The sequence below is a fragment of the Monodon monoceros genome, unplaced genomic scaffold (genome assembly GCF_005190385.1).
Source record: "Monodon monoceros isolate NGI ecotype Baffin Bay Population unplaced genomic scaffold, NGI_Narwhal_1 Super_Scaffold_7, whole genome shotgun sequence".
In the NCBI taxonomy this organism is placed as follows: Eukaryota; Metazoa; Chordata; class Mammalia; order Artiodactyla; family Monodontidae; genus Monodon; species Monodon monoceros.
The window spans coordinates 31,259,559-31,275,178 of record NW_021703784.1 but is presented as its reverse complement, the minus strand read 5'-3'; the positions used below and the strand labels follow the sequence as shown (position 1 = coordinate 31,275,178).

The following is a 15,620-nucleotide window of genomic DNA, read 5'->3' as shown; positions in this document are numbered from 1 at the left end:
CAATTTTATGAGAGCTGAGTAGTAATCAAACTGTTACTGATGTGTACTTTTATAAGAAAATTCTGCATTTTATAAACTTACATTGACTGTGTCCTATAAACTCACCCAAATTGTAGTATTTCACATTGTCTCCCAACGTGACTTTTGTCAAATCCTTCAAAGTATCATTTGCATCAATAATGCTCTGGGCTTTGGAAGCATGCCAGAATGCCATGAATCTTGCAATGAATGATGCTGCAAAGATTGCCAACATTCCAAAATCAAGCATATTCCACAACTCAAACAAGTACTCCTTGGGGCCTTGAGTCCAAATTTCTTTACATTCAGTCCATATCATGCCTGTATTAGAAAGAGGTTAAAATATCAATCCAACTTCATTCCAGCCTTAGCTCTTCAATAAAACAAAATAAATTTGAAAGATCTCAGGCTGATATTCAAAACCCTTCAAAATTTGGCCTCATCCCACCCATCCAGCCATAATTATCTTGTCCCCACAAATCCTAGAGTCCAACAATATCAGTGCATTACCTTATAGCAATGTGACAAATTTCATCAAGGGCATTCAATGTTTGATTCAATGGATCAAACATGATTTGATCCATTAATTCTATACATAAAAATACATTAATAAGATGTTCAGTGTAGGGTTCTTTATAACAATCAAACCATACAAACACACCCACATTCACACACTCAAAATAGAAGTAACCATGGGACTTCTACATATGGGATATTATGCAGCCATTTCATATTATATTTTAATTACCATGGGATAGTGGCCACAGGAATGTACCTCCCAGACCTCCAACTACAGGAATTTAATTGGCCATGGGCCTCAGCTACAGCATTCTGAAAACTACTGCCACTTTTGCCCTAAGGCCATGCTTCCCATGGGCTGCTCCCCAGTAGTGGCTGAGGGCAGTCCTTCTTCAGAGATATGAGACTCCTTTGATGGCTGACTTTGGCTCAAGGATTTCCTGACGGCCTTGTTAAACTTCCTTTAGACTGGATGGAGATCTAGGATACTTCTACCCTACTTTCCTTCCCTCAAGATAAGACTTGCATCCCAGTCTTACAGCCCTTGCAGCTCTCTTCAGTTCTCTCCCATTTTCTCTCACGTGGAATTTCCTTAATAAAATTGTTGTACGTTAAATCCTGTCTTGCATATGCTTGGAGGACCTGGACTAATACACATTGGAAAATGTTTATGTCATCAACATTCAAGCATGCTAAGTAAAAAATGTTATATATTGTATGACTTTATGTTTAAAATAAGCATAGTAAAAGACTAGAAGTAATTACAGGAACATACTAATAGTAGCTGTCTCTTGATGGTGGAATTATTAATAATGTTGCATATTCGCTCTAAAACTTAATGTGGTACTCAGGAAGGAGCATAGATTTTGGAATTAGACTGCCGCAGATTTGAGACTTTGCTCTTCCACTTATTAGCTGTGTAATCCTTGGCAACTTATTTAAACTTTCTAAAACTCAATTTGGAAAATGGGGATGATAGTAGTTTGTACCTACTTCACAGGTTTGTTATGAGACTTAAATAACACATGTAAAATGCACAGCACAGTGCCTGGCACTTGAAAAAATAACTAATATTGATTGAGCATTTACTATTTAAAATTTCCTGTGTCTGGCACATTTTCTTTTTTCATCTGAAAAATCGTACTTTATTAAAAAGAAGTTACTTTACCCCTATTATCTTTAGATCCCTATGCTCTGATGTCCCGCCTCCTCTTAGAGCCATCTGGAGAAATACAAGCCAAACTCCAACAATCCATCAAAGCCTACCTCCATCAACAAGTCTCCATTGTCCCCTAGTTGAAATTAATCTTCTCCCCTTTCTCCTACCAAGCACCTTCCCCAAGTCCCCACATTTGTCATGAACCTTTATCACAACCTGCCATGTGAATGACTGTAGAGCCCTTCAGGGGTTTACAAAAGCAATGGTCTCCGCTCTTCCAACAGCTTACTATGTGCTTTTCTCAAAATGATCATTCACTGTAACACACAACTTACTTATTTGGAATTATTCCAAATTCAGAGGAGACTAGAATTGAATTTATATATACTTGAGTGGATCAGATTTAAAACAGGACACACTACATGTGTACACTCATGAACACATACGTGCACACACACACAACTATGAGCAGGGGTGAAAAAAATCTGAGGGCAGCCTTTTTTTGTGGTCCCTGGATTCCTGCCAGCTTCCTCAATAGGACAAAAGGGTAATTTAGAGTAACTGAAGAATAGGAATTAAAGGGCGGTTTAAATTCATATCGTTTAGTTGTTTTCAAAGCTTCTCTCCTTCTTCCTCCCACTTCTCCATCTTCTCTCTCTTTAAGATGTACAGTTTTTGGTAAAAAATGATATCTCACCAAAGCTTAAAAAATAAAACAGATACAGCGAACTCTTCTGTTTGAAGGAAGAGTTCCCATCTTATTTCCCCTGTGGATCCCCCAGGAGCTGCCAAGCACAGATTGAAATCCCCCATCTAGTCCAACTTCTCCAGCAAGCAGGGGACTTCTCCACAGGGTTGAGCCTCTTCTTGAATTCGTCCTGAATGACTACTTCTGAAGACGGCTCATCCCATTGTTGACTTTTTAGGAAGCATCCCTTCACTGTGGACCTGTTAGTGCTAATTCTGCCCTTGAGAGAAGAGAATGAGTCTGCTCTCTCTGCCTTTAAATTTCTTAAAACAAAACAGAATAAAACAAAGTACAAACACCATGCACTCATTAAATCTATGCTTCTACAGCAGAGGCAGGTTTCCCACAAAGCTAATAAAATTTAAACTTCAAGATGCCTTATCTGCCCAGGCTCCTCCTAGGGCTCTGTTTTGTCTTCTTTTTCTCTAAATGGGGCCCTCCAAATAACTAAACTTCAGGCTTCACAATCCCGGGGTTCTGCCCTACCTCCACACTCCAGAGTAAGCTTCCCCAGTTCCCACAAGTGCTGTTCCCTGGAAAAGCCACTCCCTTTTCTGGTTGCTTTCAATTTGGGATGCTCCCTAGTTTGCCAATTGCCTGCAGACGGGATGTGGCCAGAGCGTGGAGCAGGAATGTAATTACGGCCCTTGCCTGCAGTCCTCTCCTTCTGTTGAAGGGTCAACCCAGCATTGCATTTGCTTCCTCAGCAGCTCACACTGGATGTTAAGTTAAAAAGTGCTCCTTAGGTGAAGCGTCATCAAGCATGTCTCCCCACTCCCTGTGTTCCTGCTACACTTCTCATTGGTTTCAGCTTGCCCTTGAGCCTTGTCAAGATCTCCTGGAATGTCAGTTCCATCATCCAGCCTTTCAACTTTTTGTCTACTAAAAATTATATAAATTTGCTTTCTGTGACCAATAATGTCAGTCTTTTCCCTCAAGCCAACTAGCATCTTGACCTAACTAGTCCACTTCTTATTAATATTTCCAGAAAGTACAGCAACTGTCTTTCAAGAATAACTTCAAAAAGAAAAATAAATACCAGTGTCAGAAATTGAACCAGGTGTCTAACATATGCTACAAAGTATCAGCTGTCCGTTCTGAGTTGTTCCTTGTTTTCCCTTTAAATGAATACTGTGAGATCAACTCTGAATCTCAACCACAAAGGTTATCCAGCCAGTTGTTCCAAGGAAACTGCTTTTATTCATAAAATTAAAAGTTAACATTCTTGGTTTATGTTTCCAAGTGAAAAAGGAAAAACTTCCAATGTTTATATTAAAATATTAGTATGAGGAGAGACAATTATTTTTGATAAAGAATAAAATGAACATTCATTGTATTTAATCCTCTTACATAAAATTTAATGTTTTCAAAGTTTAATCTTGAACTGAAGTGTCATATCTTGCTTAATATGTTTTCAGTAGGAAATAGCACTTCCATATAAAACACATGAACTCTTAATGAAGAGTTTAATAGTAATCATAGTTATCTGAAATTTATTAAACATTTCCTATGTGCCAAGTGCTGTAATATGTACTTTAAACATACTAACATAAAACAAAACCTATAACATATAGGCTCTTAGCTTGAGGTAAAGGCAATGTCCAAATGATCATTCTTATTTTAAATCAAATATTCAAAGTGAAATGTAATTTATTTCTTATAGCATTATGTTATAAGGTAAATATCAATTAAATTCGAAAAGAAAAAGTGGAAAATCAAACTCTTCTTTATCTAAGATTGACTTTAATGATGCAATTCACATATTAAGACACTATATTTCTCCTTGGAACATTTCCAGGAAATGAAGTGATTCAGAAGTTTTGAATAACTCTCAATGCTGTTGAATTACCTCATATGCATTTGAAACGATCATATGGTAATTTGTATAGTGCTTTGTAGTATTTCAATTGATCATCCTATCAGCCCCAGTATGAGGAAGCCAAGAAGACATCCCCTGCCCTAGAAGTGATATAAAACTGACTGCAGATGCTTCTCCAGATCACTGGAAGAGAACCAAGCTTATGGGCTACCAAAGGTTTTGTATGAAGATTCCTTGGGCCTTCTTCTCTTGACACTCTCCACATTACACCCTAGGTGACTTCATGCAGAGTCAGGGCCTTATGAAGATTGCTGAAACTTTATCCACAGCCTGGCTTCTCCCAGGGGTTGCATTTTAGTGGACATCTTCAACTGGAAATCCCATGGGCACTTCAAAGTCAATCACAACCCAAACTTACCTACCAGCTTTTCATTCTCCCAGTTTCAAGCATGATCTTCCCTCTATAATTCTTCCTCCTAGAGACTCGCAGTCACCACCTAGTAATCCAAGGCAGAATCCACAGTTCTCCCTTTCCATGTACAATACATCACCAAGTTCTTTGAAGCGTATCTTTTAAGAAGCTCTCAACTCCTTTCCCCATGCCCTGACTTCTGGCACCATGTTCCTCACAGGGATCACTTCAATTGTCTCTCAGCCTCCATACTCACCCCTCCCCAAAGCCACCCTCTTCCTCACAACCACTGTGATCTTTCTAAAATGTGATGGATCACATCACCAACAACTGAAAATCATCCTCTGGCCATGTCACCACCCTTATCTCCCATCACCCACATCCATAAGTGAACCTTCATTATAGCTGGACCTAACACATGACTTTGCAAATGAGGTGCCAGCTGTCGACCTTTGCAACCCCTGGGAGAAGCCAGGCTGTGGATAAAGTTTCAGCAATCTTCATAAGGCCCTGACTATTCATGAAGTCACACCTTTGCATCTAACATTTTGCATCCATGCCTCGTAGTGTCCTTACTCCCCATAGACACTCTGTAGGATTAACATGTCCTTATCTTCAAATTCTCAGATTGAACATACTGTTCAGGGGGGCCTCCTTCGCCCCATCCACACCCCACCCCATTCAGGTTTAGACGCCCAGTCCATGTGTGTTCGTAACACCCTAATAGCTCCTCGATTACAGTACATGTCACATAGGTTTTCTTTATTGATTTACTTATTGACCTGTCCCCTCCCCCCAGACTTAACTTCCTTGACTATAAAGACTGCATTTCATTCACTTCAGTATCCTCATTATCTAATGAGGGCACTTTGTTAAACAGCTATTAGGTAGGTAATAGCTACTGACTTTATTCATTCATAAATATCCAATTGAAATATCTTTCATTTGCATTATATTTAATAAAAAGCCATATGGACGAGTGATTCTAAAGACAAATAGCATAGTAATTAAGACCACATACCCTCTGTTTCACTTACCATCTGGGAGATCTAAAGCAAATTACTTAATCCTCACATTAATGCTGTAGTGTAGACATTATTATATGACAGATTGGACCACTAAGGCACAAACAGAGTGCGTGATATAATGTATGTAAAGTGATTTGAACAGTTCTTGGTACATAACAAATGTTCAACAGATGTGAGTGGCTACTACCTTCGGTTCCTATTAAATTGCAACGTAAAATCATGTGGTTATTTTTAAACTTGAAGTCACAGCTCTCCTAAAACATGAATGGCAGTTTTTTGTCGCTGGCAGGGTTTGATTCATACTATCCTGTTCATTTTCTTCCTGGGTTTTTCTTAGAAATCCAAAAAGCATGTGGCATGTGAGAAGACTGTGGTACTGATAATGAACCCAAGGTAACTGTGCTTTAAAAACAACAACAAAAAATCATGCTGTGTGGAGCATTGTATCATGCTGTATACATCTGTATAACTGATGTGTGAGGGAATCAGTGTCATTCAGTCCTACTGCTAAGGCTGTAAAAATAAATGATGACAGAAAAATCAGTCTTTACCTATTACCCAGGAAATAATGAGCATCTCCATCCATGAGAAGCAGGAGGTTTTCATCCTGAACAGCTGTTTTGCATTATCTGTGCTGGTTTCATTAGGAAGGAGTTTGGTGCCTTCAAATCTGTCAGCTGCATTCATGACTAGTAGCCCCAGAAAAATGGTGAAGGAGGCTGCATGTGCTACAAACTTCATGAATGGGCCACGCATTATCTTCCCCATCTGCCACAACATACACCAAAAGAAAATCTTAGCTTTGTTCTGTACATTTTGCAAAACACACATGCGTATACACAAGAATAAATATCTGTGCACTCCAATCTTCTCCTAAGATAATTATGTACCTTTATATAACTAATAATAGAAAAATAATTCCTTATGCTGATATAAAATTTTGGTCACATTGCTCAGCTACATATGCTGATATTCTGGATTGATAGTTAAATAAATTAATTTCTATTAAATGATATTTAAGTTCTTAAGATATTACATATAATATTGACAAAATATTTTATGAATATAATAATGACAAAAGGCAGAGCATAGTATCACCATTACTCATAAAAAGAAAACTAATTTAGTGGGTGTGAAGTATTGAGGAAGCAGCAATGAAAATATTAACCTGAATCTGCTTTACAGTATATACACCCTTGGTTGATGTTTGTCTGCTTGTTGTCCTCATGTGCATTTCACTGACATGGGTGCAAATCAGGCTTCAAGTGATGCTGTAAATGGAGTAAGAGTCAGGAGTACCAAGAAGAGAACTCCCAGCCCAGGACAGGACAGCAAGGCAGTTCCCATCACGTACTGGAAAGATGTCCTGGAATGACACTGGATTGAAAAAAGTCCAAGTGCCTTTTTTTTTTTTTAACGTCTCTAAATCTTTAAATATGGGATAGGAGCAAAAGGTTAAAACATTTGGTCTTGCGTTGGGAAGGGAGTTTTGAGGAAGAATGGGTGAATTCACTGGAGCTGGCCCAGGCTACGGAAACCAAGTAGGGGGTGGGTCTCAGGTGCAGAGGCTGGAAACAGGGACTCAATGGGAGCAGTTTGTAAGGGTGGCTGTAGGGTCTTCAAACCGTTTTTTATATTTGCAGAAGCCTATTGGAAATCACTTTATATTTGCTGTTCATAGGCTTCGGGAAAAGGTTTAAAAAAATGTTTTGTGGGGTTTTTTGGCTAGAATTGCATCAGTGTGGTAAGAAATGCAGATTGGCAATTACATACATCTCTGGTCACATAACCAACACATTTTAGGTTCAGGTTCCAGTTTCATTCCCTCATTAGCTGAGTAGCAATGAGTGAATTTCCTAAATTATGTGACAGTCAGATTCTTCATATGAAATATGGAGACAATAAAAGCTCTTGTGCATCTATAGTACAGGAATCATTTCCATCTGAGATGCACGAATCCTAGCTGGGGCAGAGGGATGGTGTGTGCCCAGGATGTGTCTCAAGGGCTCTGTGTATCCCCTGTAATGGTTAACAAAACTCAAATACAAGTATGCAAGAATTTTTTCTTAGGAGAGGGCCAATAGCTTTCGACAGCTTTTCAAACGAGTTTATTATTACAGAAAAATGTAAAACTTAATAATAATACCACCAACACTTGGCCAGTACTTTTATGTACTGTTTTAAGTGCTTTACCCCGTTAATTCCATGATATAATTACAATACAAAGCGGTATATGCTGCTGAAATGCCATTTTATGGATGAAGAAGCTGAGGAAGTGAGGTCCAGAAACTAGCTTGAAGGTCACACAGCTTATAAGTGGTAGAGCTGGAATCTGAACCCAGGCATACTTGTTTGAGTTAATGTTTCTATTTGGTTTACAAAATAGTTCATATTTTCTCACTGAAATACATATATATGTAAATTCTTAGAGAACAAACGGTTCTAAGATTTTAAAAAGCTAAATGCTATAATGGAAGGAATGCAATCAATGTTCTCTGTTCCTACACACTTTATCTGTCTATATGGTTTTTCAAAATCATAAAAGTTAGAGCTAGGATGAATCACATAGTTTAGTCCCTTCTCTCTTGATATTTAGAATCTTAGACCAGGCAGAATATCAGGGTGTGTATGTGCATGCATGCATGCGTGTGTGTGTGTGTGTTTATCTAGATCAATAGATCAACCACTCTATCTATCTAGTTTTAAGCCAATGGATCTATACAGTTAGATATATTGCAGACCCAATCCAAGGTTACTTTGTAAAAGGTTGGTGTAAAAATGTTGTCCAAAAACCATACTTCCATAAGTAGATGCTCATTAGATTGAGTCAAAGAGTACTTTCTGTGTTTTTTTAAGATCTTGTTTAAATAGAACTCTCAAATAAAGTTAAAACAAATGGGAGAGAAAGTAGGCTTGATTTTCTTTTGCCTATTGTCCTTAGCAATGTTTTCTAAAAAAATATGGACTATTAAAAACTGAACATTAATGCGACTTTAATTTCTTTTTCTATGGTGTGCCACATATACAATTTTAATTCTACATTTGCTTTATATAAAATTTATTGTAATCATGGCTATTTAATCATGTTTTATATAAGATTTAATCACATGTACAAGATTTATTTAATCATTTATTGCAAGGTTAAATATCTTCCTGGTGAAAAGAGCTATTATTATAAATATTAAACCAATTTTTTAAAGTTCTTAGTTTATTTGACTGTTGTGGAAAACTGGGATTGGGGCATTGACTATTAGAGGTAAAATCCATGGAAAACTTATTTATTCCCTGCTTTGTTCAGGAGAGAATCAGAGGCGGCCTTCAAAATACAAAATTACGAAAAACTCAAGAGAGCACAAATTAAAATAGGAGAAGGAGAAGAGAAAAGGCTGGAGACATAAAATGGGGTGAGAATAAAGCTACCCACATTAGAGTGTGCCTCCAGCCTGAGAGGTCTGGAACTTGAGTTCAGCTGTCTGGACACATCTAAAGCCAACGTTCAGTTATTCAGGGCACGGTATCTGATCTGCCCCTCACTCCTGACCTGCCTCACCTTCCTTCTTCCCTGGGTTCCTGGTTCTTACACAATATGACTCCTTTATTTTATTCGGAAGGGAGAGAAGGGAATCAAACTAGGTACTTTTGTTGCTTACTAAATATATACTACCAAACATAAAATACATAGCTAGTGGGAAGCAGCCGCATAGCACAGGGAGATCAGCTCGGTGCTTTGTGACCACCTAGAAGGGTGGGATAGGGAGGGTGGGAGGGAGACGCAAGAGGGAGGATATATGGGAATATATGTATAGCTGATTCACTTTGTTATAAAGCAGAAACTAACACACCATTGTAAAGCAATTATACGCCAAAAAAGATGTTTAAAAAATAATAATAAATAAAATTTAAAAAAGCAAACACATAAACAAAAAAAAGATGGTTGACAGGAAACTAAAGTGGTGTGTTTGGATAATCATATCTTCCATTTCTTATTACAAATCACTGAGAGTTGTGTTTCTCTTTAAACTAAAGGAGATTCTGGTACCACTCAATGGACTTTAGGAACTGAAGTGAGTTATTCATTTTCGTAAAATTTGTCACCTATATATTCTGTGACGTAAACAGATTTCTAAAAAATAACTGTAAAGAAAAATTGAACAAGGTGAAAAACTGATGTACCTGGAAAAATGACTGAAAGTAAGCACTGAAAGAAATACCTGCTCTTAAATATTATATCATACTCTTTTTAAGTATTTACTGATGATCAAATAACTATCAAATACCAATAGTAGCAGAAAATGTTGAAGATAGCTTAAGCCAAAATGATTTGAAATCACAGCATGACCTATTTTTACTATAATGAGTATAAAACACATTTGGGTTATGGTGGAAAAAGAGAACAAGTAAGGACAAAAAGAATTTCTTAAAGAAAAGAGCAGACTTGAGGAAAGAAAACCAAACTTTAAATAGAAACAGGGACTCTGTCAAGGTGCATAGGCCTGCAATTTGATCTCGCTTAATTTTCATGGATGCTTTGGAATTTTTTAATATTTTAAATAATATTTTAAATAAAAGCATCAACATAGCTTGAGCAATCTCCCCCGTTTAAAAAAATCAATTCTCTAAACTGTAAATAATATTTATATATATTACCAAAGGGAAAAATGTAAAATAGATTTTATCATCATGCTTCAAACATTAAATAACAGTAAAATAGATTTTACATATGACAAAAAATACAGTGTCCTTGACAGTGTCCTTTTAATTTGATTATTTGCCTCAGGGTTCATAAACGAGGGTGGAAAACATACCAGAAAGAAACATGGCCAGGAAAGAAGAAATAGTGAAGGAAATCAGGTTAATTAGGATTCAATCAAAATTTAAGAAATGTGCAACTCTAAGGACTGCGAAAACTAGCCTGTCAAAACACCAAACACTCTGGAAGGCATTATGCTTTTGAACTCACTGGATATGGGGAGGCACAATTATTCACCTTAGAAGAGATATTATAATTTAACGGATCACAGAGTAATAACAAGGATAATTCAAAACCCCCCCAACTTTTTTCCCCCCACTTTTAATTCAGGTTAAATCTCTGAAGACCCAGGAAATGTGAGTAGAAGCAGAGCAGAGACTACATACATAGATGTAGCTTATGTTCTAGTAAGGAGAATTAATTCTTTTTTCAAAGTGAAATCTGTCATTCCTATGAAAAGGGGAAGAAAAGAAAAATCTTAACTTTCTAGAAAAAAATCCATGCTATAAATTTCTAATTCTAGTAAATATCACTATTTTCATTTTATTTTCCTCCTTTATAATTTATTTATAAATATATAAGGCCAACTTTTGGCCTTATATATTTAAGGGAAAAACATTTATAATGACAGATTTTACCCTCAGGAGAAAATGCCAAGTTTCCAGCAGTTCCTATCATCATCAATGGAAGTAATTATGAAGTTCCCACTATGTAAGGCTTTGCACCAGCTTCCTACCATAAGCCACTTAATAACATTCCTATAAGGTTAAAGCACCAAATATATGACTAAGTAATAATACGAAGAAAATATGTTGGTAATGGTGATATATGTCTTTGCACCCACATGTTACAAATATTTGAAAATGAGTCATGCCCAGATTTAACAACAGCAAGTGATTCAACTGACATATCTACATGGCACATAAATAGATGGTCCAGCAGACATTTCAGCCACATAGCTTTAGAGTTATTTCAGTCTGACTCTAAGAGTTGAAACTTTGACAGTTCCAGAAATATGGCTTCAAAAACATGCAGAATAAGATTGTTGGCAATGCAGGGCAGACAAATCTCTATGCCTGTTAACAGAATGACAGATCAACATTTTCCAAACTTCTTCTGTCGCACTAATGAAAGGCTAGGTCCATCTGAACAAATTAATTTCATCAAATTCTGGGCAGAGTTTGCCAAAACCAAAAAAACCCCAAAAAACAGGCTATCTTTGTTGTCAGGTTACAATGTACTCTGTCCTTAAAACAAATAGTCTTCCTTGAAACAAGCATTATAGTAATATTTACACAATTGCCCTTTATTTATATTAAGATTTATCTGGTCATATTCCATAAAATAAATACAAAACAAAAACTTTCATCTCAAATTTTGCCAGAGGAGAAATAACAAAAGAAAACATGTTCTTTTAGGGTGTTATCTGAGATATCTGCTCAATGCATACCTCATCAAAAATGTAAAAATATATGCATAGGTGTAACTAGAGAGAAGACCAATAGGAAATATACTGAGGTTTTCTTTCGCATATTAACAGTGGTAATATTACAGGTGAATTTTCTCTTTCCACTGCTTTCATTATTTCTTATAGCAAATATATGTTATTTTTATAATATTAAAAACAATAAGATTATTTAAACCCAACTCTGACTTCCCTGAAATTTTTATTTGGGAAATAGAATTTTCTTTGCTTAACTGGCTCTGATATATAAACCAGATACACTTATAGGAGATAACAGAGGTGCAGGCTTCACAGACATACCTTGCTGCATGGAGCAAACCAGTAAATGAGAGCCAGGAAAGGCAGTCCGATGGCAACGGCGAGGACCACAAGAAACTTGACTGCCGTGGTCTGCTGCCGCAAACCGGAAAGGTTCTCATACCATATGGACAGAAGCTGCTGTTGACAGTTTGGATGAGCTACAAACTAGCAGGGGAGTGACAAAACATTTAACAGCTTGCTTAAAGATTCAGCATAAACTCTTTTCTTGCATTCTAATATTATGTTCTGTTCTTGCCCATGAAAAATATTGTTAGAATTAAAGAACAAATGTAAAATATCTAGCGGGCAGGTATCAAGCAAGATGGCAGGGGGTCCTAATATGTATTACATAAATTCAAAGATTCCAACTTTTGCTTTATGACTAATGGGTTTTCTTTCAAAGCACAAACAAATTTTGGAAATTTAATACTGGAAAATGATTCATCAATATTTTACAAAAGGACTTTTATGGGGCTTCCCTGGTGGCGCAGTGGTTGAGAGTCCGCCTGCCGATGCAGGGGACGCGGGTTTGTGCCCCGGTCCGGGAAGATCCCACATGCCGCCATGGCCGCTGAGCCTGCGCGTCCGGAGCCTGTGCTGCGCAACGGGAGAGGCCACAACAGTGAGAGGCCCGTGTACCGCAAAAAAAAAAAAAAAAAAAAAGGACTTTTATGATTATATGTTTTTTCCATCTAGAAGGAGTGATATAAAGATCCTGCTAGATCAGATGTCTAAATACTTTTTTTTTTTTTAAAGTATACGACCTTTTCTGCACTGAAACTTATTTTATACTAGGCTCCCATTTGCATATGGGTCTTTTTCTGGACTGCCTATTCTATTCTACTGATATTTCTTTTTATTTCTGCACCATAAACTCTTTCAATTAAGAAAACTTTATAATTAAATTTCACTGTTTATTTTTCAGAATTTTTTATTCTTACATATTTATTGTTTACAAATGAACCCTACATACGACAGAGAGCTGCATTATTTAATATACAAAAAGCAACAACTCAAAATAACAATTGGTAAAGAATATTAAAAATTAGACAAAGGACAGGTTATATAAAGGAACTAAAAATGTTTCTTAAGGATGGTTAACCTGGAAGATAATTAAATCAAGATACAATGTTTGTCTTCTCAGAATGGTAAGGTTTAATAATACCCATTATGTAGCACAGGGAGATCGGCTCGGTGCTCTGCAATGACCTAGAGGGGTGGGATAGGGAGGATGGGAGGGAGGCTCAAGAGGGAGGGGATATGGGGACATGTGTATGCATATGGCTGATTCGCTTTGTTGTGCAACAGAAACTAACACAGTATTGTGAAGTAATTGTACTCCAATAAAGATCTATTTTAAAAAAATTAAAAAATAATAATACCCATTATGAGTGGAAGAAATAATCCCTCTCACATACTGTTGACATGTGTAAACTGGTGTACATTTTTTGAAGGAAATTTAGCAAATGTTTTGAAATAACAAAAAAAATAAAGAAAATAATAAACACCCTTAAATAGTAAACTGACTAAATGAACATAACAATATAAATAAACATAACGATATGCAGCCTTTGAAAAGATTAAGTGGATGTTTATTTACTGATATGTGAAGATGTCCAAGGTATAAATTTATGGAGAGAAATATAATATTGATTAACCACTCTCCGTTAAGAATTGAGAAGACAGAAAGAGGGCATGTCTATATTGTTTGAAAGCTTAACATAAGTCTGTGTTACTTTTATTAGAAAACCTACCTTTAAAAACTGTTTTTTTTTAAGATATCTTACATAACCTAAGAAAGCAGTCAAGGATAGGGGGCACCACATGAAGACAGAGATAAAAATACTCCACAAATAAAGATGAAGGAGATTCAAATGCTCTAAAGAAGGAATGGAAGGCATTGGTCTGGAATTGGAATATATTAACAAATGGGAAAACCGAGTTGGGTCTTAAATAATGATGTTCCTATCCTATAACAAATGCCTTGTAGTTTGAACACACAAAGTCATTTTTATATCATTATTTAAGTAAAAGAAAGTGTCAATCACTGCATAAACAAGTCTAGGTTTTAATACTGGCATTAGTGTAGGTTAAATGCCTCACAACCAGGCACTTAGAATTGTTAGAGAACCTACCTAGTGCAATTAATTAGAAAAAACCAGCTCAATCTAATTATGCCAACCCTTCATCCTGATTTAGCACCAATAAAAACTGAAATAATGTAAAAGGGGCTTCAGGCCTGACCTTACTTTTTTTACGTCATATTTAATGGCAAGTTTTAAACGGCTGAGATTTGGACGACCGTGATCTCCACCACTGTGGTGTATTTCAACATCCCCGTTCAGAATGGCCTCTACTTCTTCGGTATTTCTGCACAGATCGAGGAGTCCAACAACAAAATCTTTGCACTGCATTGACAGTTTTTTGTAGTCATTCTAGGAAAGACAAAGCAAAGCAAAAAACAATAATGTAGAAGTAGCAAATTTTACTATGTTATGCTGCAGAATTTATCAGTGATTTGATGGTCTTAGAGGAAAAAACCTCTACTTTTAGGTTTACTATTCTTTTAACATCTTCAATTGCTGTTCTGCTGAGCGATCTCTGAAATATCTTAGCACAATAAAGATTTTCTTTATATTCTGAAAGAGGAAATTTGTCTAAAACATAACCAAAGTTATCAAAAAGTACTGCACTGTGCCAAACTCATCTGCTGATTCAGGAGAAATATAAAGTAAGCAACATTTCCCACAGCATGCTCATACTATTTTGCATACATATATCTCTTATGTTCATAACTTCATCAGCTAGGCACATAATATGTATTTGCTAGACAAAAGCAAACATATATCACTTATCTATTTACTAAATTGTTACCGAGGAACTTTATGTACCAAACACAGGGTCAAAAGACAAGATCTAATATAAAGTCTGCAAATTGAGATTCTTCTCTTTGGAGAAAAGGAAATTTAATGAAAATGCTTTCACTGTTATCTACTGCTGATGAACTAATGGTATTTTGGGAAGATTTAGAGAGTACAGATCATATTTAAACACCAAAAACTCATTTTGAACTTACATACACCATGCATTCATATCTTCATTCAGGTCTTTCTGATATTTCCTTCCTCTTTATTCTCTTACATTGAAATAAGGCCATTTATAACCCAATGTTAATAAAGAAAACCTATTAGCTAGAACTTGTTGCATTCCAAGTGGATCATATCATTTAATCTTCACAGTTGCCTTGATCACTTAGGTTAAATAATATGTTCAAGATCATGCAGCCACTAAGTATCAAAATGAGGCTTTAAACGTAACCCTGTTTTGCTCTAAACCCTTTGCCTGTAAGAATGATGCCACTTTGTCTTTTTGTAGAGTGCTTCTCTATTTTGATCTATGAAG

The 15,620-nt window shown here is 36.4% G+C and overlaps 1 protein-coding gene across 3 annotated transcripts in view; it reads right to left on the bottom strand.

Annotated features, from left to right (window-relative positions):
• TRPC6 (transient receptor potential cation channel subfamily C member 6) overlaps nucleotides 1-15,620 on the bottom strand; it is a 117,621-nt gene that overhangs the window by 17,548 nt on the left and 84,453 nt on the right. For 2 of the 3 annotated variants that reach the window (XM_029208920.1, XM_029208919.1), the window contains exons 3-6: nucleotides 14,468-14,653; nucleotides 12,219-12,383; nucleotides 6,255-6,471; nucleotides 106-339 (exon numbers count right to left, since the gene is read on the bottom strand). In XM_029208920.1, coding sequence (XP_029064753.1) covers nucleotides 106-339; nucleotides 6,255-6,471; nucleotides 12,219-12,383; nucleotides 14,468-14,653 — 802 coding nt within the window. The remainder of the gene's footprint in view (nucleotides 1-105; nucleotides 340-6,254; nucleotides 6,472-12,218; nucleotides 12,384-14,467; nucleotides 14,654-15,620) is intronic. The other variant, XM_029208921.1, reaches the window with a different exon arrangement.